Source organism: Betta splendens, chromosome 17 (assembly GCF_900634795.4).
Source record: "Betta splendens chromosome 17, fBetSpl5.4, whole genome shotgun sequence".
Taxonomy (NCBI): Eukaryota; Metazoa; Chordata; class Actinopteri; order Anabantiformes; family Osphronemidae; genus Betta; species Betta splendens.
In genome coordinates, this window is record NC_040897.2 from 12,403,623 (window position 1) to 12,427,009 (window position 23,387).

Sequence of the window (23,387 nt, forward strand, 5' to 3'; positions counted from 1 at the left end):
TTAAAGACTGTTAAAGACTGTGAATATGTCTAAGAAATAACCGTTGGAACAATCCAGCTAGGTAACCGTTTAAATACTTCTAATATGTATTTTACTTACAAATTAATAAAATAGTTGGTGTAAAAAAATAGCATAATTGTTGTTGGAATATACTATATATAATATATATTTATATTTTTAATGTTTTGCCGTGGTTGATGTGGGTCGAAAAATCAAGGGGAGCATTTGTCACTTCGACATTTTAAAGGCACCCATTTATCAGACATTACGGTTAAAGCACACACAGCATTGGCCAATCAAATCTCTCCAGTCTGACGCGAGCCCAAGCAGCTGTTCTATGAGGACATTTACTGTAAACGAACAATAGCGCTAGCACAGTAGATTTACAAGACTTGATGAAGAACTAGTAACTCTGCGTTTAGAAGCATTTGCTGCCGAGTTACGTTGAGGATTTTCAGGTGAATTGTGTGTGTGTGTGTGTGTGTGTGTGTGTGTCTGATGATTCTGTAGCTAAATGTGCATGTCTGAAAGCAGCAACCACCACACCTATTTAAACTGTTGAGTCAACTCAAAGGCATGCTGCTGGGAAGCATATTATATTGTATGATTTTAAGTCTTTTCACTCAGGAACATATTAACACTTACGCTAAGCAATTAACTAATTAAGTCGATAAGTTGACATTCATGTTTCAGATTGTTTGGCAGTTGTAGCTATTAGTGCATGTATGATTCATTCAGTCCGTGCTGGACTTTGTCCCTTTCAATTGATGAACACACCCTTGTACACAGCCTTAAAATGCCTGTTCAAACAGATGAAAAAAAGCTGTTCAAGCGCTTATCCCAGTAGTGTGTTCTCGTGGACTATGCACTGTAGGTATCTGATTATAAGAAGACATGAATCTTATGGTGATCTCTGACCTTTTAAATTCCTGTGTTTTCACAGATATGAAGGCGCCGGCTTTGCTGCAAGCAAACATGAGCCAGGGCGAGCAGCAGCTGGCGAAATGTGGGACAAACTTGTTCTCCAACTACTCTCCTCCAAATCTGGAGAATAAGCTTTTGGTTCAGAGCTCCATGTCGCTCTCTCAGCCCTGCTCTCCACTTGTACAGTTTGCAGCGCAGTCTCCCTCCTGCTCCTCTGTCCAGACCTCCAGCCTGACCTCCACCTCATCCTCCCTTCTCTCCAGCTCTTTGTTGTCTTCTTCCCTCAGCTCTCCCCTCCTCAGCACCCAGAACAAGCTTCTGAGTAGTGATTCTACTTATCTCTCATTTCCCTTGACCTCCTCTGTCCCCAAAGACTTACTGAGCTCCACACACCTGACCAGCACCGCTCTGCATAGTCACTTCATTAAACCTCCTTCATTCCCTCATCATGGTGCGGATGGACAGAAGATGGATGATGGAGGATACAGAGAGTACAGAGAGGAAATAAAGCCTGAAGTGATGCAGTCCTGCTGGGAAGAAACACATGTGGTAGATGAAATACTCTCTTCTATTTTTTTTACTTGCTCAGTGTACATTATAGTTGATACTTTCCATTTGGCCGTATTATTATTCTAATGTCAGTTCTTCTACTGCAGGATTCTGAGGAACAGGATGTTAGACCTGAAGAGGAGGACAACGCTGACCCAGCTACAGAATTACCTGTGGTGGAAACAGTGTTGGACGACCAAGACCTAGAAGAAAGGATCATTATTAGACAAGAGTTTGCTGAGGTGGAGAAAGCAAAGGAAAATGTTGAAGAGGAGCTTAAGGATAAAAAGGTTGTTCATTGATTGTACGAGAGCTTTTGTGTATTGAAGTTCAGTTTAATTTAGGGTGACTTTAACTCAACTACTGTTTTGTGGTTGCTCTTAAGTATCTCCTGCTGAATGCAGTGTGCTGCTCCCTGGTCAATAAGAACACGGCTCCAGGACAGAAGGACTGGGACTCGGACAAAAGTGTTTGGACCAGGATTAAAGAACTGGGAAAGCACATTTCAGTGTCTGACCCTCAGTTTCTTCTCAAGGTGTGTCAGAACATCTGTAGACATCTGAGGATGATGTAACTCAAGGATCTTGTACTGAATGTACATTGTATTATTATAGAGTTATCCTGTACATTCCTTTGAATCCAGGTGGCAGTTTACACTCGACAGGAGCTGAACATCCGTATTACAGCTAACTTCCTATTGGCTTTGGCTGCTCATCAACCCACCACTAGGCCTCATGTGCGCAGGTACTACTGTGCTGCCGTGCAGCTGCCGTCTGATTGGCTGGAAGTAGTCAGAATCTACAGCACAGTAAGTTTTGGCTGTATCTCTGCTGATGGTGGAGTGTGGGTGCATTAGTTCTGTCTACAGTACGTTCTGCTTGTCTCTTTCCAGTGCTTCAGTAATGTCCTGCCAACTTGCCTGAAGAAGGCGATGGCTGACAAGTTCAAGCAGTTCACAGAGTATCAGCTGGCCAAGTACAACACACGCAAACACCGCTGCAAACACAACCGCAACCGGCGCAAGAGCAAGGTACAGACAAATGTACCTTGAAATATGTTGCTTATTACGTTCCATCACTTTAAAAAATGTATTTAACTTCTGTTTTTTAATCTTTTATGTCTTAGTCACATTTAGAAGTATAATGGTTCAATATGTCTCTTAATAAATTGTGTTTTATTTTCAGATGCCAAGTGATCAGCAGCTCAACCATTGGGCAAACTTGGTCAGAGCAGATGTCCAAGTTCTGAAGAAGTTTGTAAGTCCCTATTTTTTTCTTTATTTATTGAAAACATAGGACTTTTGAATGTTTCTGATGTGGAGGTAGTAGCGTGTTTTTACGCACTGGAATCTGTAATTTGTGTTTGTTTACAGATGCACCTAGAAGATAAGAAAGTAGTGGTTGATAAAAAGCAACGTGATTTCAGCATGAAGAAGATGATCAAGCTACTCCACATTAAAGAACCGGCTCAACATGTCATGGCTATTCTAGGAAAGAAGTGAGATACACAGAAATAGCACTTTTCACACAGAAGTTGTAATTATTGACATATTATTGAAATGTAATGTACTTTATAATAAGAAGTCATTCATGCCTATTATATTAGAGCTTTGTGTATATTTGGTTTAACATGTGACCTCAGAAGGGAAGTAGCTTTATGACTGGACCACAGCAGCTTTAGCTTCATCCTGCTTCCTTTTTAACATGTGTTTTGTTTGTGTTCCTCCCAGGTATCCTGCCGATGCGAAGACGTTCATCCACAGTGGAATGAAGGGAGAGTGGGACAGGGAGAGAGCTGGGCAGAGGATGAAGCTTGAAGAGCCAGTCACATGGGAACGGCTGCTCAGTCTGGAGGGCAACAAAGCTGCCACCTGGGAGAAGCTCATAGGTCTGAGGACAAAATACAAAGTGTCAGGATGTATTTTAAATGTGGTTGAACCCCGTTTTCACATTAATTTGTCTACTCTACATTTCCTTATATTTGACTAACCAAATGAAAGCTGCATTCACTGCTGACACAGTTTGGCCAGAGCTGCAATTATTTTACCACATAGAACTGCCATTGTTTGATAGTGGCTCAAGGTCAATGACCTCTTCCACTTCATAAAATAATGCATGCAGAGTTCACTTCACCTGAAACAAGTTTATGTATGTATAGAAGGTACACACGAACATTAGCATGTCCGTCTCAGACTCTTGTGAATCGCGTGCCTGCGTGCAGACAACAACTCCCTTCCTTTCATGGCCATGCTGAGGAACCTGAGGAACATGATCACCACCGGCATCAGTGAGGCTCATCACCAGAAGATCCTCAGCAGACTCACCAGTAAGGTGAGAGTGTTTATATGCTACAAATAACTATAATCAGAACCGCATAGTTATAAATGAGAGAGATTAACAATGTTACAAAATCAATATGTTTCACAGTAATAGAAGCACAGTTCACACTTCGGCTCACATGGGAGTTCACTGTTGTTGTACATTATTGAGGCAGATGGAAACAAGACAGACGGGAGATTAGATGCATAGTAAAAAACAAACTTTGGCTCAACGGGCACAAATCTAGAAAAACAGGAAGGACTTGCAGCCACAGAGCTGCCAAGAGTGTACAAGTAATGCTCAGCAGACAGAGAACACACAGTGAGACTGTTTGTGGGAGGTAGAAAAGGGAAGAGGAGAGACGAAGGGAGGAGGCCTGGCCTCTGAAAAGACACACAACAGCCTAAATATACAATATGCAGCCTTTGGATTTTAAGATAGTGGGAGCATGAGGCTCAATGTCAGTCCTCAACGTCCATGGTTTACTTTATCCCACCACACTCGTCCCATCTCGTGCATATTTAATATTTTATATAAAATTACAACGTTTCAAAGAATGAGTTCCACTACAAACACTTCAGATCTGATCTGCTGCCCTGGAACACTGATAGCAGCAAATGAGTGATGCTTGTGTGTGTCTTTGTGGCTAACTGTTCGGTCGCCTGGTTTTGATGATCTTACAGAAAGCAGTTATTCAGAGCCGACAGTTTCCCTTCAGGTTCCTCGCTGCCTTCAAGGTCATGATGCAGCTTCGAGATTTAGGTGAGAAACACGCAGAGATTTCTGAGGTTTCAGGGTTGTTTCTTGCAAGCATCTGTAAGAACTTCTGTGGATTTAAGCCGTCCGTCTTCTGTGTCATGTTATGTTAAGGTAAGGTTAATAAAGCATCTCATGTCCTTGGCACAAAATTTGCAGGAATTCTAAAATGTTTCCACAACTGTTATTAAAGTAATTCATGACTGCTTCATATAACCTGTGTTAAATATTGCTCCTTTGTACTTACTTACTTATCGTATTTTGTTCCTTTTAGCCTCTGAATCCGTTCAGGCGGTTCCTCCTGCTAAAGAAATCCTGAAGGGGATCCTGAAGAAGATTCCCAAGAGCAGGCGCTTTCGTGAGGAATGGGAGAGCAGCCCCAGGAAGAGGATTCGGGTGACGCTGGGGGTGCCGTACATATGTCGACTGTATCAAATGAAAAAGGCTCAGCTCCTGAAGGCCAAGTACGGGGATCTGACGGGGTGGATGGAAATAATATGCGATAATCTGCTTATTCTATTCAGTGACTGAATGTAACTGCTTTTGTGTCTGCCTCCAGTCAGCGCCTGTACACTATGGAGCTGCTGGACCGTTACTGCAAAGCTTTGGAGACGGCCGTTCAGATCTCCTGTCGCTACAACATCCCTCCTCTTCCCGGACGAACGGTTATCCTGCTCAACGCTCAGATGCCAAGCGCCAGCAAGCAAGATTTCTGCCTTCCGCCAGACTCAGAGGAAGATGACGAGGAGGACGAGGAAGTGAAAAAAAAGAAGCGTAGGAGGATGATGGAAGAGAGGGAGGACGAGCTTTCTGCCTCTGTAAGGGCCAGTTTCTTCTTCTTGGCCCTAAAACAAGCACACATGGCAAATGGAGGTTTTGAATGAACCTTTTAAATATAAATTAACACCTCTTTCCTTGTAGAATATTGAAATTGGCATTTTGCTGTCTCTGATGATCGCCAGCAGTGCCGAGGACAGTCAGCTCTACATAACCCAATGGATGGTCGCTGACGAAGTTAAGCTGAAGTCTGATGTGCTGTTAGAAAATGTCCGAAGTGTCAAGAAAGAAATAAAGGTCTGATTGTTTGTGTCTCTAATACTCACTGTAATAGTTGAAATGTCAGAAGGGAAATCAGTACCACCCTGTCAGTAACACACTGATGTTTAATAGACTGGCTTTTCTTGTTTTACTTTTATACAATGCTTCTTTTTTTCCAGGCACTAATTGAAGTGTCAGGCCGAGATGAGAGCAGGAGCCTTCATAGGATATTTGAAAAAGAAAACAAGGTGCGTGCGTGCGTGTGTGCGTGCGTGCGTGTGCGTGTGTGCGTGTGCATGTGCGCACGCCTTAACTGCTCATTTATGTGGCTGTTTCAGCGTTGGAAACAGAACCCTGCAACAGATATCAGCACAGCTTGCTTTTGTATTTCAGGTTGACAACATAATTTTGCTGACTGACTACTTTGTCAATACTGAGCTTGACTGGCTCATTAACGCTGCAAAGGCAAAAAACAGCAAAGCGCTTCTTGTGAAACTCAACATGTCAGGAAGGTAATACTACATGATGGTTCACAGTAGTTGGTGGTCTGATCTGGTGGTTGATTTCTCTCTATAGTAAATTAGAAGTTTTATAGTATTTATAGCTACATTATTACTGTAGCTTTCATTTGGTTTGTTGCTCTTTAAAGCTGATTAACTGTTGTATTGTCTTGTTACAGTGATGAAGAATGTCCCACTGACAGGAACACTGTAATGCTGACAGGCTTCAGTGAACAAATACTGAGGTGAATGTCTGGTCTTTTTAATTAAAAAGCGACGTTCAGACTAAGACATCATTGATATTTTTCCTAGTTTTAACTCTTCATCATGTGATCAGGTTCGTGGCAGAGCGAGGATCTTCCAGGCTGCTGGACCACGTGGAGCATTTGGACAAAGTGTACAAGATCCCACCACCAGAGGGCGCTAAAGACCCTCAGACAAGAAGCTGCATGGCCTCAATACCAACCAGCCCAAAGTTAAGGTACATTTTAACTGATGCATAAGTGAAAAACTATGGGATCAGTTTTCCAGCTGCATCACCAGCTTCTCCGTGTTCTCAGGTGGCGAGGTGTGCGCGTGTTCATCAGCTCCACCTTCAGGGACATGCACGCTGAGCGGGACATGCTGGTGCGCAGCGTCTTCCCAGAGCTGCGGCGCCGTGCGGCTCCCCACTGCCTCCACCTGCAGGAGGTGGAGCTGCGTTGGGGAGTGACGGAGGAGGAGTCGTCTCGGGCCGCAGAGCTGTGTCTGTCGGAGGTGTGTCGCAGCCAGATGATGGTGGGAATCCTGGGAGAGCGGTACGGCCTGGTGCCGGCCAGGCCTGCCCTGCCTCAGTACAGCTGGGTGAGAAGAGCTATCATCAAAAACAGCCTAATTATCAGTGTATACGTCGTGTGTAACCTCTTTATTCCCATTGAAACCGTTTGTAACTCAGTTCTCTGTGTGCAGCTGGCGTCCGCTCCACCCGGTCTGTCGATCACTGAGATGGAGCTCCGTCAGTTTCAGGCTCTTTACCCCGACACAGCCCACAGACGAATGTTCTGCTATTTCAGAGATCCAAGCATCACCGAGTATGTTGTCCACATCCACACATCACAGGGATTTGTTACTAATATTTATTTTCAAGGCTGCAAATAAAAGGTATTTAGATGTTGTTTGCGTTGCTGTTCTCAGATCTGTTCCAGTTTCGTGGAGATCAGACTTTGCTCCTGAATCAATGGAGGCTGAGGCAAAGATGGCGTCTTTGAAAAGTTGGATTCGGGCCAGCGACGTCAAAGTCACTGAAGAGTGGGTCTAAGCCTTTAGCAGCTAACCTGGGTCTGCAAACTGAACTTATAATTCTTTATAATGTGCTTTGTCTCAGCTATACATGTGAGTGGGGGGGTGTTGTGGAAGCCAAGCCATATCTGAAGAACCTGGAGAACTTTGGCAGAGCTGTGCTGGAGGATCTCTGGAAGGCTGTGAGGGAGCAGTTTGTAGAGGTTGGTCACAATTAATCAAACGCTGCTTTATCGCTTACATTTGCAACCCCAGGTGTTTTCTGTCAGTCCATAACTGGTGTTGAGCTGGATTACAGTAACATTCCTCATCTGCAGGACGAGGACGAGTTAGTGTCAGACATCACTGAGCAGGACGTCCACCAGGAGGCGCTGCAGAGACGCTTCTTGGGCAGGACGAAGCTGCTGTCTGGTGCTGTGGACATGGTGGAGCAGGCCCAGAGCAAAGGAGGGGTGGTGGTGGTGGAGGGAGGACCCGGAGAGGGCAAAACCGTCTTCATGGTACACACTCATCATAGAAGAGTCAAAAATCAAATTTAAATCTTGGGCTTTTTGAGCATAAGCCTTGGGAAGGAGGAGATCAAATAACATCCAGTAGGAATTATTTCATGCTGCATGTATTTATGTGCGTCCACACAGGCAGCTCTTGCAGACGCTCTCAGGACTGGAGTCAAGTCCAAGACAAAGCTGGTCTGTGATGTCATCGCCTACTCTACAGCTGCCAGCCAATCAGCTCGCTCTGTGGAGAACCTTCTTCGCTGCCTCATTCAGTGGCTTAGGAAGATGAAGGATAGTGAGACGGAACCTCTTCCCCACTCTTACAAGTGATTACATTTTAAAAGGCGCTAAGACTCGTTGGTATCTCATATAATCAATGCACTAAAAATCATTGTCTCATCATAGAGATTTACTCTCAGAGTTTCACTCTACATTGAGAGATGTGAAGAAGACCAGGCCTCTGGTGCTGCTGGTTGATGGAGTGGATTTAGTTCAAGACGGTCGACGTCAAGTCAGTTCTGAGTGGATCCCAGAGCAGCTTCCACAGGTGCAGTGGTCCCATAGGTGGAAGTGTAAAGGGATATGAAAAGACTTAGTGCTTTTCTGCTTGTGTGACACTCGTCCTCTCTTTCATCAGGGCGTGTGTTTGGTCCTGAGCATCCAAACTAAATCGGCTCTGTTACAAAGCCTGGCAAAGAGGAAAAGCTCCGTTCTGTTCACCCTGGGACAACTCGCCGTGACCGACCGCAAGGAAATCGTTCAGAAAGGACTGGACACCTTTGGGAAGAAACTCAGTGACTCTGCATTCAACAACCAGGTTCTTCTGAAATGTGTTGCACTTTTGGTTTCCGTTGTTAACGTGTAGTTTGTCCTGAATGAATTCCTGTTTTTTCTATTTGTACTTTTTACATTTCCCCTTTCTTTCTTCTTTAAAACCTTCTTGTGTTTGTCCAGCTCCAGACGCTGGTAATGAAGAGTGGAGCCGTGAGTCCTCTCTACCTGCACTTGGCCTGTGAAGACCTGAGGAGCTTTGCTTCATTTGACAGGGTCAGATATCCAATCAGATTATATCATACCCGTTTTCGATACTTCTATTTAATTGGGAAGTGATTTCTCAAAATGTTAGGCCACTGTGCTGATACTTAGCATTGTCTTATTGCTCAGCTGAAGGAGAGTCTCCAGGACTTGCCTCAGTCTGTCAGAGAGCTGGTGAAACACAGCCTGGACAGACTGTGCTTGGAGTACAGACACATGTCAGGACTCCGCTGGGCCCTGGCAGCGCTCACAGTCAGCCCTACAGGTAAGACTGTCATTATTTATTGCTAAATCTGGCTTGTACTAGCAGATTGTTTGTTCAGTTATTTCTGAATCGTATCTGTTTGCTCAGGAGTTTGTTTTCTGATCCACAGGCCTGAGGGAGAGAGACTTGTACTCTGTACTAAACACATGCAATGAGCTGTCCTCCCGGGATGCACAGCTTTCATGGCAGGAAGTGCTGAACCTGTCCAGGAAGCCTGGAGGACGCGTTCCCATGGCAACCTTCACCCGTTTAGTGCAGCGCTTACAAAGGTGTGAATGAGTGTAAAGGGAAAAGAAGCATTCTGATCACATTCATGCAATTACACAGTTACTTTGCTCAATGGATGAGTTGAGATGATTTACATCTTGCCAGAGTCCATTGTTACAGAGATGCAACGTACTGTATTTGTTCTCCTGCAGTTTGGTTGGTCCATCCCATTGCCACAACACAGATGACCTGCTGGTTTTAACTAACCCAGAGGTAAAACGGGCCTTTGAGGACTTTCTTCTCCCAGCGGAAAGCGACAGAACCAGAGCTCACCTCATACTAGCAGGTAACGTACAGAGAGTTTACCTTCAATATGCAAAAGATTAGCTCTAGTGATTGCATTCATTTTGTCGTTACAGCTCATCTGTGGGCTGCGGCCGACCCTCAGGGAACAGATACCTTCCTGCACTGTGAGGTCAACTCTGTGTTACATCTGCCTTCCAGCCTGGTTAGTCATCGTCCATCACCACCTATTACAGTGGGACAGTAAATGAACAGGACACTTTATACCGTACAACAAACAATGACTGTTCATTTATCCACTGGCTAAAGGTGATGGTCATATATAGGTTTTTTATACCAAGGAGTTAAACTACAAACTATGCTCTCACTCAGATTCACAGCGACCAGCTGGAGGCGCTTCATTCTCTGCTCTCCAGTTACTTTTTCTTGTACGCTAGCGTGCGTCATGGCCTCCTGCACCAGCTCCTGGAGACCTACAGCTTGTTTGGTGAGAACAAGTAATAAATGTACAACTCATGCAGTAAGACCTTTTAAATGTTTAAATTGTAGACAGTAGATGCAATAATAATTTCCCTTTAATAACAGATTGTAAATCTATAGTAATCTTTGTATTTAATCTGATTTCCTGTGCTTTCTGTGAACTGTGACATTTCCCACAGACATGAAGTCTACACTCTCGGGTAAGTGCCTTGAACGATTTTACCTACAAATGTGCTGGAATGCCTTCTTCTGACTCCCTCTTTGCTCATACAGACGCTCAGGACCGTGTGAAGGACTGTCAGGGTTTCCTGCGGCGTCACGCCCATCTGCTCGCCTCGTGGCCGGCTCTCTTCATTCAGCAGGCGCTCAATGAGCTTCCAGACACCTCTGCTCACAGCTGGGCACAGGGCCTGGTGGGAAAAGGAGGCGTCAGAGTCACTGAGTGGCTGAACAATGGCACTCAGTCTCTTCAGGAGGCCAGGTAACTGACTTAAACACGGTTTGTGTCCGTTTTTTTACATTTTGAATGGAAATGAATGCCGGCTGTGTTTTTTTCCACAGTGAACTCGTGTCAACGTTCTGCTCTGAACCAAACTGTTTGCAAATGAGCTTGGATAAAAAGCTGATGGTGGTTGGTACTGGACAAGGAACGCTGCATTTCATCAACACACAGACAAGACAGGTAAGAACGTGACCTTCAGGATTTGAGGTTTTAGTTTTCCATCTAGTTAGATAGAAGAAATTGTGTGATTGCCTAATACAGCTTTTAGCTATGTGATTTCTTCTGGTTGTGATCAGGAAGTGAAATCGCTGGAGAGCAGCTGTGACGGCATCTCAAGCTGTGTCTTTCTCATGGACGGACATCTTGCTACCACCTCCTTTGATGGACGGATAGAGATCTGGGACGTTGGGACCAGCGTCAGGTCAAAACACCAGTCACACACATTGTTGGATTTCCTCAGCTAAAGCAAAGTCTCTAAAATGACAGCTGTTCCCTCTCATTATAGGACTGCCCTCATCGAAGGCCACACTAACATAATAACTGGAAGTGATGTCACCGCAGACCACAAGCACTTTGCAACAGTTTCCCTTGATTTCAAGCTGAAAGTCAGTCTCAAACAAACTGGTTTAACTCGGTGGCTCCATCCTTTACTTACTGTATAAATGGGTTTCTGCTCTCCAGGTTTGGTCCTCGGCCAAACCTGGAAATGAGGTAGCTGCGCTGTCCTGCTCCAGCCCATTGAACTGTGTAACCTTTGACCCTGAGGGTCACCTGCTGGCTGCTGGCTGCTGGGATGGAAACGTGACAGTGTGGAACTGGCTCCAGAATAAAACTCTACCAGTGAGTTACAGGGATCAGTAATGAGAGCAATGGAGAGAGTTTATTTGACAGTGAAGTTGTGGGTCTGTCTGACGGTGACGGCTTCTGTTGTGTCTGTTCCCTCAGCCCCTGTCTGGTCACCAGCGCCCGGTGCGCAGCCTCTGCTTCTCCTCCTCCTCCATGCTTTGCTCTGGCTCGGTGTCTGGGGAGGTCAGGGTGTGGTCAGTGCCCACCGCCACCTGTGTGGGATGTTTCCAGGCTCATTGCGGAACGATACAGTCCCTCAGCTTCCTGGATGGAGGAGCCATGCTCCTCAGTGCTGGATCTGATCACATGGTGAGAAATGACTGCCTGCAAACACTGGATTATAGTAACAACAGCAGCAGCACGCTGCATCACCCAACTAACGTCTAACGCATGAGCTCTTATTTTGAAATCACTAGCTTTAGCTTTAATTAGTGTTTGTTTGTGTCTTGTGAACAGCTTCAGCTGTGGTCAGGAGGCCTCGGACGTTCCGTTATTACACTAAAAAGTGTAAATGTAAGCACCTCATTTGTCATTAAGCATTTATGTTTTTATTTACCAGAGGTTTTGGATCAAGGATGTTTTTGATTTTTTTATTAGCTTGAGCAGGAGCCTCCACAGAAGAAACAGAGGTGTGTAATCCCTGAGCCCGCTGCACTTAGTGTGGCTGCAAATGGAGACTATGCAGTTGTGGGATATCATGGAAACGGCATCAGAGTCTTCAGTCTCGAGTTAGGTGTGTATATGTGAAGTTAATAAAACAGATCAGTCACACATTTAATTTATTACAGTAAGTGATTTCACTCAATCTTCACCAATTAAAGAAACAGACCATAACAGTTTTTATTTTTCTCCTACTGTAGGTGAGAAGATGTGGCAGTCTGGTGACCTTCATGTGTCCGTACTGTGTCTGCTGTGGGTCCTGGATGCAGAACAGACTAGACCTGACCTGCTGGTCTGTGGAGGAAGCGACAAACATCTGAGTGTCTGGAGTAAAAAAGAAGGAGACGAGGGACTGTTGGGGGGCTTAAAAATGCTGGGGACGTTTGGTGTCCAACGAGGGTCCATCCTGGCACTGGCTCAAAACTCCACCTACCTGGCTACAGCTTCAGGTACCTGCTGCTGAGTCAAAACATCCTGATGGGTTTGTAGTCATTTAACTTCTCGTAAGTTGAATCTGTCCGTTTCTCTTTGGTTCAGACGACTTCACTATTGTTCTGTGGCTGTTGAGTGATCTGCACTTTGACGCCTCAGTGGAGCCACAAGAGACGTTGAGGGGCCACAGTGGAGGAGTCACGTGTCTGGCTTTCAGTCCTGATGGGGATCAGCTACTGTCTGGTGGAAAAGATCAGGTAGAAATTCATTTTTCAGTTGCACCACATAGAAACTTAATTCAGAATACTGTAATGCATTCGAAGCCCTGACACCTGCTGCACCTTGTTTCAGGCTCTGCTTGTGTGGGATGTGAGTTCATCTCCTCCTGTTCTTTCTAAATCGCTCCCTCACTGTCACAAAGACTGGATCACTGGCTGTGTTTGGACTCCAGACTGTGTCGTAAGTTTTCATTCAATTTTACGCAACTGTTAAAATAAGGCGATTGGGAGTTACCTCCACTTAGAAACCACCATTTTAAATGTACTCCGCTTCCGTCTTGTGTTTCAGATTAGCTCCTCAAACGACGGGAGACTTTGTCTGTGGGACCTGCAGGCAGGACAGCGTCTTAAAGAAATCTCCTGGAGGAACGCTCTCACATCAGTCTGCTGCCTGGTGAGAAAATGACACCGCTGAATAACAGAATGTTAAATATAGAAGTATGTCGTACAAAATCTTGAACTTAGTGTTTCAACAAAAAGCAAAGTCCAGTAATCTGTGATCAGATACCTTCTAGTTAGATTTCTAGTACTACTTTAATTCCAAGCCTGTGGGGTACAGTTTCTGTTGTCCTTCCCGTGTGCAGGGCCAGTATGTGATGGCTGGCTGTTCAGAGGGAGCTCTACATGTGTGGAGGTGGGACACAGCCATAGAGATCTGCCACATCGGTGCCCATAAGCAGCGTGTGCACCACTGCCACCTCCTTCCAAGCACAGGTAAACACCAGCGGTGAGCCACCAGCTCTCATTTTTAACAAAACATTTAGTTTCATACTTTCTAATTTCTTACGTTGGATTTAAGTCAGGGACAAAGAAGACAATCTAGGAGAAATGGCTGTGTTCACTGCTTCTGAAGACGGAACGGTGCAGCTTTGGAAACCGCTTCAGGTCTGTTCTGCCTCTGTTATTAAACATTTGATATATATTTAGGGAGGATTAGCTCATAGTCACTTATTATTCTGTGTTCTTTTGTTCTTTTGACCCCCCCTTTGTCTTCCGTGTTGTACCTTACATACAGGTGGAGCATTTTAATACCTTCCGGGGTCACAGCGGTACAGTTAATGAAATTGTTTGCAAGGAAGCAGTCCCAGAATTCCTCACTGTTTCTGAAGACGGCTCATTGAGAAACTGGACATGGACAACAAGTAATTCTCTAAATTCTGCCTCTTAATGACCATTATTACATTTTATGAAACATATAACAGCTTTTAATAGGATCAAGCTCACCTACAAATACATACAGTTTAGATTTCTATACTACTGCTATTTAAAGTAGCTGCTTATCAATGGTTACCTGTGTGTTGGTGTGATGGTTAGCAGCTGTATCATACATTATAATGTGATGTTGTTCAGTTTGTCAGTTTGAATTCTGAATTCTTCTCTTCAGAGAATGATCTGGGCCAGAGAGGCGCCGTCTCTGCTCTCAGCTTCTCGCAGAAAGATGGGTTGCTTCTTGTCGGTTATGAATCTGGTTTCCTGGAATTGTGGTGGAACAACAGAGTGGTTGGCCACAAGCAGGTGAAGAAATTCACAACAACATTGATTACAAGTGAAAAAACAAAAAAACATTTTTTCATAGTTTTTTGTTATAGGTCTTTAGACAGAAATGACATTTTTCATGTCATTGATCGATGAGATTGTCAAGAAGGTTTGTGTGGTTTGAGTATGTTCTACATGCTCTGAAATCTCACAGTATCTTTGTGTGTCAGGCTTCAGGCAGCGGCATCACAACCGTCTGCTTCATGCCTGACGACCAGTTTGCTGTCGGCTACACAAAGACCTGCCTCGATGTTTGGAAGCTGGTTTGGAGACAACAACACAGCAACGCAAAGTATAAAACCCACAAACACAATGTTGCTGCTGAGCTGCCACACGTACAGTACCACCATGTGCTCCTGTATCTCAGTCCTGAACCCAGCTTGTTTGTTTCAGCCTGGTGAAGGTAACCACGTACAAGGTAAAACGGCCTGTGACCCACCTCATCTACTGCTCTGTCCTGATTGGAACCTACGACAATGGAAAAATCTTTGACGTCTCAGACCTTGAACTTGAAGATGATTGGGAACACAGTGTCACTGAGTAACATTACATTACATTACAACATTACATTATTGTTTGAAAATAATACCATGTTGACTTAAAGAACATAATGAATGTTACTTGGATCAGAATTACATTGAAATTCCTTATTTATAATAAATTCTTATTGTCAGTATGTACTTGTCTTATGGTATAGTTGGGAATATAGGACTCAAATTTTGAACATGATTCGTAAGGACAACATCAGCACGTGGGTGATGGCTCATGGAGAAGGAGAAATTCACCTTGGCTTCATTGTGAGTTTAACCAGTCCCATCAAAGCAGGGTACCTTCACTTTACTTTTGCAGCTGCATAAACTGTTTCCTCTGTTTTTTTCTTTCCTCAGTTTGCTTTGGGCAAACAAATAGGAATACGTCCATCTTTTAGCGCAATAACCCTGAAGGGCACAGAGGAGCTAAAAGGCAGCTTGATAACAGCTGCAACTCTGGACAGAGGTACAAACTACCTGCTTCTGTATCTGCCACACTGATCTAACTTCAAGCTTCCACAGTGACTAGAATCCTGCTGCTTCCGAACTCATCAGTTATCTAGTTGTTTATTTTACGATTTTCTTCTGTTTTCCAATGTTATTTCAGAGTTTGTGGTGTGTGGAGATGTAAGGGGCAACATGTGGTTCAACCAGCCATCAGAGCTTTCATCAATGAGCGTAAAAAAAACTGTATGTTAATATTGATAAATATATTGTATAATTTTGTAATATCACTCAATTTCATTTTTTGTACAGAAAACTGTACTCTTGCTATTACTTCCAACCTTTTAGCAACTTTTGTCAATGAAACAAACGTATGTCATCCACGTAACAATTAAAATGAGGCTTTTTCCTCAGGCCCACAGTGACAAGATCAGTGTGCTGAAACTCACTGACAGCACCATCATCTCAGCCTCCTACGACAGGACGGTGAAGCTGTGGGACAGAAACACTAAGAAGCAGGTACAGTATGGAATTAACAACTCTGTTTATAGAGTTTTTTTCAGCAGTTAAAGAAAGATTAAAACCAGAAGTATCCTTCTAAGGATTTGGTAATTTTTGTTCCATACAGCTCCTATAAAGCAAATAACGATTTCTACACATTTGGTCAGAGTCTAGAATGTTTTTGACATTTTGTTACCACATGATGATGAACAACCACAGTTATTTTTGAGACAGGAGTTCTTAATATAAACCTATAATACAATAAAATAGTTTCAAGTCATGATTTTGAGAACACCAGCTAAATGCTAATCATAGTGCTTATTAACATTTTATACTGTAAATTCAAATTAAATATGTCATTAAACTATGTTTATTGTATTGTCTTTGAAATATCCACTTGTTGAAAACAGATACATAAAGTCAACATGAAGTATTACATGTTGTTTCTGTAGTTATTGCTGTCTGACAGACTATTTCACTGGTTCTCTGAAGTTATTACCATGAATTAAGGCTGTTTGCACCTTTGTCCTCCTTCAGGTGGGCATGTTCTTATGTCGGGGTCCTGTCCTGGTTTTGGAGGTGAACCCAGAAAAACCCACTGAGCTGGTTTGTGGTGATGACCAGGGTAATCTCTATTTTCTCTCATCGAGAGAATGATCCTCCAAGGAAAAACCTCAAGAAAACCCCCTGAATGCTACACTATCCAAAGATAATCATCAACGTTCTTCTTCTTATTTCTTTTGGTGGCAGATGTGTATGTTTGAAAGTAACAGTTGAAATTTTATCAGTTTTAGTTTTGTAGAGTTGAATTAATCTTCTATTAAAAGATTCTGAACATTTATATGAAGTATATAAATGTATATGAAGCTGTATTTATAAAGAATGCAGAGATTAAAGATGCTTAAAATGTATGATCTTGTTTTTGTTGCCTGTTTTGTTTGAAGCAAGCACACGAAATAGTAGTAGTAGTATTTTAATATCCTTAATGTTAGTCCCGCCCCCTATATAATATAATGAGACACAAGAGAAGTGTTCATATTTGAGAAAAAGAAACTTCAGATTAGGTTTGGTTGCTTTTTTTCACGTTTTAACAAGCTTTCCTTTCGTTAGCATTTTTCCGGTTGGCGACATTAACGGCCCCGGTTTAACTCCGTAGCGGTGAGACGCGTCCTCGCCTGGACACAGGTGTAAATAAAAGCCCGAAGCAAAGCGCGTGTTTCACTTCGTGAGAACGGCGTGTTCTCTTTATTATGAAACTCTCCAGTCACAAGAATCCGTGGGACGTTTTTTTCCAGAACAAGGAGGATCCTAAACTTTACGGTGCAGGGTTTGAAAACAGCTGAGCGCATCGGTCCCGGAGCACAGGAACCGATCAGCCGGAACCCGACGGAGTATTTAACAGGCTGTAACCAGTACTGGCGTCGTGGTAACTAGTTAACAGCTGGTAACTAGTGAAAATTGGACGAGGGCGGGCGGAGTTAGCCTGACGCTAGCCGTTATGGTGAGTTCAATGTTTGAAGCTGCGGCGTCGAGTACAAACTCGTCTTTGTACTGTAGGTTTTTTTTAGCTCGACACAGACAGAAATCACTACTTTGTGTGTCCGTTAACGTTACTGTCTGACAGGATCGGTACCAGAACCTGGACCTGGACTTGGAGTGCGATGGAGAAAGAGGAGCTGTGAGTACAATGACTTACTAGTAACTAGTAGCTTCTTGTTAGTGTTGCCAAGTTTTAACAGACGGTGAAGTTTGGTTTCCAGGGGCGGATCTGAAGGGGCAGCGGTGGCAGATGAAGCCCCCTCTTGCCCTTCACTTCCTCCACGGAGGTTCTCTGTTCCCTAAAGTCACTTAGTTACTTACTGTAATTTCTTCAGTGCAACCTTCTGTTTGTCAGAAACTCAAACGAATGATATATACACATGATTTAAATATTGTGAAATTATCACTATAGAATATAGAGTCGTGCATTAAGCTATAATAAATGTTTCTATAGGTGCTGTATAGTTGATCATTTATAAATGTGAACATTTTTCACAAATGCATTTTCTTTTATTTGCATCTTATTCAGCAAAAACCTGTGTTATTCAGAGGGATGTTTAAGAAGTCCTCTAAGTCTGGAGAAAAATCTGTAAATGTAGAGGTAATATATTTAATTTATAGCTATTAGGCTATTAGGTTAATGGATAAGTTTTATTTTGTGTAGTAAGTGTGTTTTCATATAAATGTAAAACCAATGTATTAATAAAATTACATTTACATGTATCTGTTATTTTTTACAAATACAGGAAAGTTTATCTACAGACAGTGATCTTTCAAAAAGTGACGCAAGTGTGACCGATAGCAACGACACAAAGGTAAACACCAGGAAACAGTTGTTTAACTACTTGTCTTGTGTTATACTGTACTGTATTTTTTTCATTTAGAATGTATATAATTTTAACTAATCAATTAGTATTGAAATTGAAAGAAAATATTAAAATACCATATGGCATCTATTGTAACCCACATTTTAGAGCAAAGGAGGATTACTTAAAGGGATGTTTAAGAAGACGACCAAACATCCCAAAGAGGATCAGCCACAGGTTTGTATTTGTCTTCCTTCTAAACTCTTGAGATGTTTAGTTGAGGTGATGAATTTTGTTGTTCTCTGAAACATTTCAGTAATTACCTTGTTACCTGTCAACAGAAAATCTTAAATGGCAGCACAAAAATGATGTGACATATTTTTAAGCCTCTTAAAAATCAAAAATGTTTTTGTATTACTAGGCCAATCTCTTGTCACAGAATTCCAAACTATCTGCCAGCAGCGACAGCTTAAGCAGCAGCAGCAGCAAGTTGGCAAATGTGAGTTCAGTCTCTGTTCTGTCAGAGCTCTTTTTTAAGGTCTTAGTAAGTAAAGACAAGCAGTTGGACAGCAGTAACACTCAGAGTCTGATCCATTAAATAGTTTTTACAGGCAAGTGTAAGAAAAAAATAGTAAGTAATTTGTTATTATATTAATTATATTTGTTATTTATATTATTTTTTAATTAATTTATTACTCATTATAATTAATAAGTGAACCTGTGATTAAATTTTATCATGTAGTCTATCACTGCAGTAACAACACACTGAATAGAGAGTTTGGGCATGTGATGCTTTTGTTCTGGTGTGTGGGCTAAACCTGCATTCATCAGCAGTAGAAAAGAAAGTACTGACCAGTGTGTTACCACCAAACCCCTGGTTGAGAGTATTGGAGAGCTGCATTAAAATGGGTGGGTAGACAAAAACAGTATGAAAACTATGAGTAATGGCTATAAATTTTTCCTCCAGTAGTTAGGCGGAGGTTGTAGTGATTAAAAAACTCCCAAGCCATGTTTACAACTCATCTGACTCCCTCCTGCTTTACTTCACAACAATATCCAACAGTAATAACTGCTTGTTCATTCCTTCAGGATAATTTGTCTGAACCCAGCGAGCTCTCTTCTAGCCATGGCAGCACTGATGTGGTAAATATAAAACCCAAATACCTCCAGTAAAAGTCATTTGAACAAAAAAATGCTCTGTTTGGTTTTATATGTAGCTGTGATTATCAGTTCATCAGCTGTCTAGAGTACTGTAGGTTGAGGTCCTCTATATGTATCAAGAGTTTGGTAAATTTTTGGTACTGACCGAAGCACTGGCCACGTAGAGCAAAGAGTCTCTTCTATTTATTTAGTTTATGCAGAGTCAAATGGATGATAAAGATCTTAAAGATGAGGAATCTACTGAAGCCAGAGAAGATGGGATAAAATCTACAGTGAAAAAAAAAACGGTAAGATCATCTTCATCTCTGCGGTTTAGTGAGGATTCATTTAGTCCCTCAATGTCTTTTTTAATGTCTTTCTTTCAAATACACGAAATAAGCATCCAAGAATCATGCCAAATATGACATGTGACATCTCCTGAATATTATTTAGAGCTTGTGATTATTAATTATATGAGAATGTAAAGCATGTACTGTAGCATGCAATGCAGATAATCTGACCTTCGCTGGTTTTAGACATGCATGTAAATACTGTACAGTAGTTGGTTTGATTTCATTATCTAGTTCTACATTTTTACTGTTGGTGTTTGCTGTAGGCTGTGTCTGATGACAGACGAGCCAAAGAACAAGAACAGTCTTCATCCAAAGATGAGAAGAAAGAGGAAAAAACAGAGAAGGTTGTGTCTAATTTTATGCTGCTTCTCTTTGACGTGTGAAGGAACATTGTGGAATATCAGAACTGTGTAGAGTAATTATGTTGTTTTTCTTTTTAGGTAAAAGTCATGAAGCCGAAGAAACAAAATCCTTTTATGCCTCAAGTCAAGGTAACACTCAACATGTGAGCTATGATAATGTCCATCAGTGTTCTGGGTTAATCAACATAGAGGCGCAAATGACGTTAAATGTAGAAAAAAGAAAAAGCTTTATGTTGGTGGGTTAACATTACAGTTACATTTTTTCGTGTTTGCTTCGTAAGGTCACTAATTTAACTAATGTACTGTACAGTAGGTTGCCAAACACCTTTTGTTATTGTCTTCTTAATGTTGATTTTAGGCTAAATTAATCCAGCGCAGCGCCCAGGCTGAACCCGCGGGCAACAAAGCAGAGGTAGATGGAAAAATCAAAAAGAATTCTGAGATGTGTTTCTCTCTCTGGTACTGATACCGGTAGTAATATATGATTTTTGTTGTAGAATGAAGGTGGGAGCAGGTCCTTGCTTGAACAGCTGGATGACCTCCACGTGGAGCCAACAAAACCTGAAGACAGTCAGGTTGGTCTCAAATTAAAAACCTTGATAATGACAATCACACAAGACAGTGAAAGTATCATGGTGTTTTTCAGGATGTAGATCTCATGGAGTGGTGGAACACGGTGGAGTGTAAGTTACCGTTCAAACATTCTGTAGTTTGACTTAGCTTTTGTGCAGTTTAACGAAGGCCTGCTATGGCAACATCCGTTATTACTTGCTGTATCTTTGCCTTCTCAGCGTGGGAAGACACGCCTAAAGGCGATGACATGACAGAGAAAGAAGAGGCCAAGTAAGAAAAATGTTATTAACAATTGCCCTGAGTAATCCAGATATTAATATTGCATTTTAATGCTCCTCTTAGAGCTTTTGCTGTGACCGCTGATAAGGTGCAGAAAGGCATCCGAGTCTTCAACAAGCTGTTCTCAGAGCGCGCTGAAAGCCTGTGGCAACACGTCATGGACCTCAACGGTATCGCGGATGGATTAGACAAGTTCAACAAGAACACAAAGATTGCTCAAATCACTGGGGGCTCCACCAGCGCCATTGGGGGAATAGCCACCATCGCAGGCCTTGCTCTGGCCCCTTTTACCATGGGAACCTCCCTGATAGTGACGGCAGTGGGGCTTGGCGTGGCTACTGCCGGCGGCCTGACATCCGCAGGTGCTGGCATCTCCAATCAGGTCAACAACTCTATGGACCGCAAGAAGGTGGAGAAGATCGTGGAGGACTACCAGGAGAAGATCCTGGACCTCAACAAGTGCCTGAAATTCATTCAGCAGGGCATTGAAAACCTGCGCAAGTTTGACTTGATCAAGATGAAAAAACACGCGTATAATCAGGACTTCCCCGTGATTACCAGCAATTTGTATGAGGACGGTGCCATGGCAGGAAAAGCCATCTTAAGCAATGCCAACGAGATCATGCGCGTGGTGCAGATTGCCCATGTGGCCGGCAGCACGGCAGCCAGGGCCGTCCAGGTCGCCAGCATGGCCACAGGAGTGCTGACCGGACTCTTTATAGGCATGGACATCTACTTTGTGGCCAAAGACTCCAAGGAACTAAAGAAAGGGGCTAAATCTGAGTTTGCTGCCAAAATTAGAGAGGTGGCCACACAGCTGCATGATGGTCTGGTGGAACTGAACGGAATACGAATGGAGCTGCAGTCCGGCTCGCCAAGAAACGAAGGAGAAAACGATAAAGCTGCTTTGGACAGAGAAAGGCAAGACGATGATGATGAAATTGACCGCATCAAAAAAGCCTTTAAGAAGGACATTGAGAACCGGGCATATGTTTGATCAAATCTCTAATGTAAGAGAATTAATGGGATCATGACAAAGCACCAACTCACCACAGTTTATATTTTTAATACATGTAAAACTTGTGTTTTAAGGAAGTAACTTCCTAAAATTAGACTGATGTAACTTACACTACTGACAGGAACTAAGGTTTTTGAGGTATGAAGTCTCGTAACTGCTTCTCTGATAGTTGAGCAAGCATTGTTACACTGGAAGGTTATTGTAAGTAAGTATTTGTATATTGTAAGTATTTAAATGTAAAGTTTAAATGAATTAAATAAACAGGTGCAGTAATTATTATGAGCCAAAGATCATTAGATCCATTAAAGACAGTAATGAAGTTTGTTGTTTAAGCTGCTATTAGGTAGGTAGGTATTAGGTACAGTAACAAAATGACAGTGGATGAATGTAGTGGAGGTAAACTTGTCTGAACATGCATGACATACATGTCTGAAATGACTGGAAAAACACATGACTGAGACAACTAGTCTACAGAACAGCTGCCCTTCGTTGGTTGAGTCAAGCTCGATTTCTTTATACTGCATTGTTTTAACTTGTGCCCTGGTAGGAGTTTATTATCATGTTGTTTATTATTTGTTATACCGTAGAACGCATATACTGTAGAATGTGTAATAAATGTAAAAAGTCTTCTACACTTCTTACAACAAGAGTTGGTGTTTGCTCAGTTAATACCCAAGATAAACTTGATCAAATTGCCCTTTGCACAGTCCACTGTTGGTTTCAGATTTCCATGATTAATATGCAGCAGGTGGATATTGCTCCCACGTTTCTGACATTTAAAGTTTTTTAATCCATGAGTTTTATTTCTTATCAACTGCATTAAAATGGTCAAAAATCTAAAAAACAGTAAAACATGAGTTAGTAGCATCACAAGATTCTATGATTGTGGAAAGTTATTCATTTAAGAGTCTGATGACTGAGGCAAAGAAGGAGTTGCTGAATCTGGAAGTCCTGCATTTCACACTCCTGTACCTTCATCCTGAGAGGAGGAGTGTGCACAGTCTGTGTTGGGGATGGGTGGGTGAGAGAGGGCAGTGGACCACAGAGTAATTCAGCAGGTGAGGATGCTCTCCACAAGTGATAGAGCCCTCTAGCACGTGGAGAAATAGTTTGACTGTGGAAGAGTAGACCAAAGTCTTTTTATTTAGTATTCAGTTTTTAGTATTACACTGTCAGATGCCATTTAATGCACACTTTGTTTCTACGAAGCCACGTTGTTGTTGACACTGGCTATAACTAACTTTCCAGTGTAAGATGTTGGCCTGATGTTAGCAAACCCACCATGTACTGCTGTTTTGAGAAGTAATTTCCCCACTGCGGGACTATTAAAGGTTTTCTTATTCTTATTCTTATTCTTATTCTTATATGGACATGCAGCAGTGGTGCCTTCATGTATATGAAGATGATGGGAGAGGTGATGTGCCACCTCTGGTGCTGG

General features: G+C 42.5%; 2 protein-coding genes and 1 long non-coding RNA gene across 5 annotated transcripts; 2 read left to right on the forward strand and 1 right to left on the reverse strand.

The window, feature by feature from the left end:
• Nucleotides 1-275: 275 nt before the first annotated feature.
• Nucleotides 276-16,790, forward strand: tep1 (telomerase-associated protein 1). Its single transcript, XM_029133070.3, has 56 exons — nt 276-458; nt 944-1,473; nt 1,581-1,763; nt 1,859-2,008; nt 2,117-2,281; nt 2,366-2,503; nt 2,658-2,729; nt 2,846-2,970; nt 3,203-3,360; nt 3,694-3,803; nt 4,475-4,553; nt 4,822-5,011; nt 5,107-5,365; nt 5,469-5,621; nt 5,765-5,833; nt 5,979-6,097; nt 6,265-6,330; nt 6,423-6,566; nt 6,646-6,928; nt 7,034-7,155; nt 7,259-7,372; nt 7,449-7,566; nt 7,681-7,863; nt 8,002-8,186; nt 8,266-8,407; nt 8,498-8,677; nt 8,815-8,907; nt 9,025-9,160; nt 9,270-9,429; nt 9,580-9,713; nt 9,787-9,875; nt 10,043-10,157; nt 10,330-10,350; nt 10,424-10,631; nt 10,712-10,832; nt 10,949-11,073; nt 11,158-11,257; nt 11,334-11,492; nt 11,598-11,807; nt 11,955-12,011; nt 12,096-12,231; nt 12,359-12,607; nt 12,696-12,847; nt 12,942-13,049; nt 13,158-13,262; nt 13,453-13,582; nt 13,668-13,753; nt 13,884-14,010; nt 14,253-14,383; nt 14,575-14,696; nt 14,798-14,944; nt 15,102-15,201; nt 15,292-15,400; nt 15,542-15,624; nt 15,793-15,897; nt 16,417-16,790. The coding sequence occupies exons 2-56, from the start codon at nt 946-948 to the stop codon at nt 16,534-16,536; spliced, it is 7,773 nt and encodes a 2,590-aa protein (XP_028988903.1). The 5' UTR covers nt 276-458; nt 944-945; the 3' UTR covers nt 16,537-16,790.
• Nucleotides 12,314-13,071, reverse strand: LOC129603344 (uncharacterized). Its single transcript, XR_008693126.1, has 2 exons — nt 12,932-13,071; nt 12,314-12,830 (listed from the first exon to the last, which is right to left on the reverse strand). It is a non-coding gene; the product is annotated as an uncharacterized LOC129603344 (long non-coding RNA).
• A 211-nt stretch (nt 16,791-17,001) lies between the features above and the next one.
• apol1 (apolipoprotein L, 1) lies at nt 17,002-22,824 on the forward strand. Of its 3 annotated transcripts, none has more exons than XM_029133078.3 (15): nt 17,002-17,380; nt 17,504-17,557; nt 17,948-18,019; nt 18,165-18,233; nt 18,393-18,461; nt 18,646-18,723; nt 19,314-19,367; nt 19,577-19,672; nt 19,981-20,061; nt 20,158-20,208; nt 20,438-20,491; nt 20,577-20,645; nt 20,726-20,762; nt 20,871-20,922; nt 20,995-22,824. In XM_029133078.3, the coding sequence occupies exons 1-15, from the start codon at nt 17,378-17,380 to the stop codon at nt 21,926-21,928; spliced, it is 1,773 nt and encodes a 590-aa protein (XP_028988911.1). In that variant the 5' UTR covers nt 17,002-17,377; the 3' UTR covers nt 21,929-22,824. The 3 variants fall into 3 exon arrangements, with proteins under 3 accessions (XP_028988911.1, XP_028988910.1, XP_028988912.1); XM_029133077.3 differs by having other exon boundaries at nt 17,004-17,380; nt 20,577-20,654; XM_029133079.3 differs by lacking the exon at nt 17,948-18,019 and having other exon boundaries at nt 17,004-17,380; nt 20,577-20,654.
• The last annotated feature ends 563 nt before the right edge of the window (nt 22,825-23,387 follow it).

Coding starts and splice junctions, on each gene's coding strand:
- tep1 (XM_029133070.3), top strand. CDS start 946: ATGAAGGCGCCGGCTTTGCTGCAAGCAAACATGAGCCAGGGCGAGCAG. Junction 10,351..10,423: donor CATGAAGTCTACACTCTCGG/GTAAGTGCCTTG, acceptor TTGCTCATACAG/ACGCTCAGGACCGTGTGAAG. Junction 13,263..13,452: donor TCACATCAGTCTGCTGCCTG/GTGAGAAAATGA, acceptor TCCCGTGTGCAG/GGCCAGTATGTGATGGCTGG.
- apol1 (XM_029133077.3), top strand. Junction 18,724..19,313: donor GCAGCAGCAAGTTGGCAAAT/GTGAGTTCAGTC, acceptor TCATTCCTTCAG/GATAATTTGTCTGAACCCAG. Junction 20,209..20,437: donor CTTTTATGCCTCAAGTCAAG/GTAACACTCAAC, acceptor TGTTGATTTTAG/GCTAAATTAATCCAGCGCAG.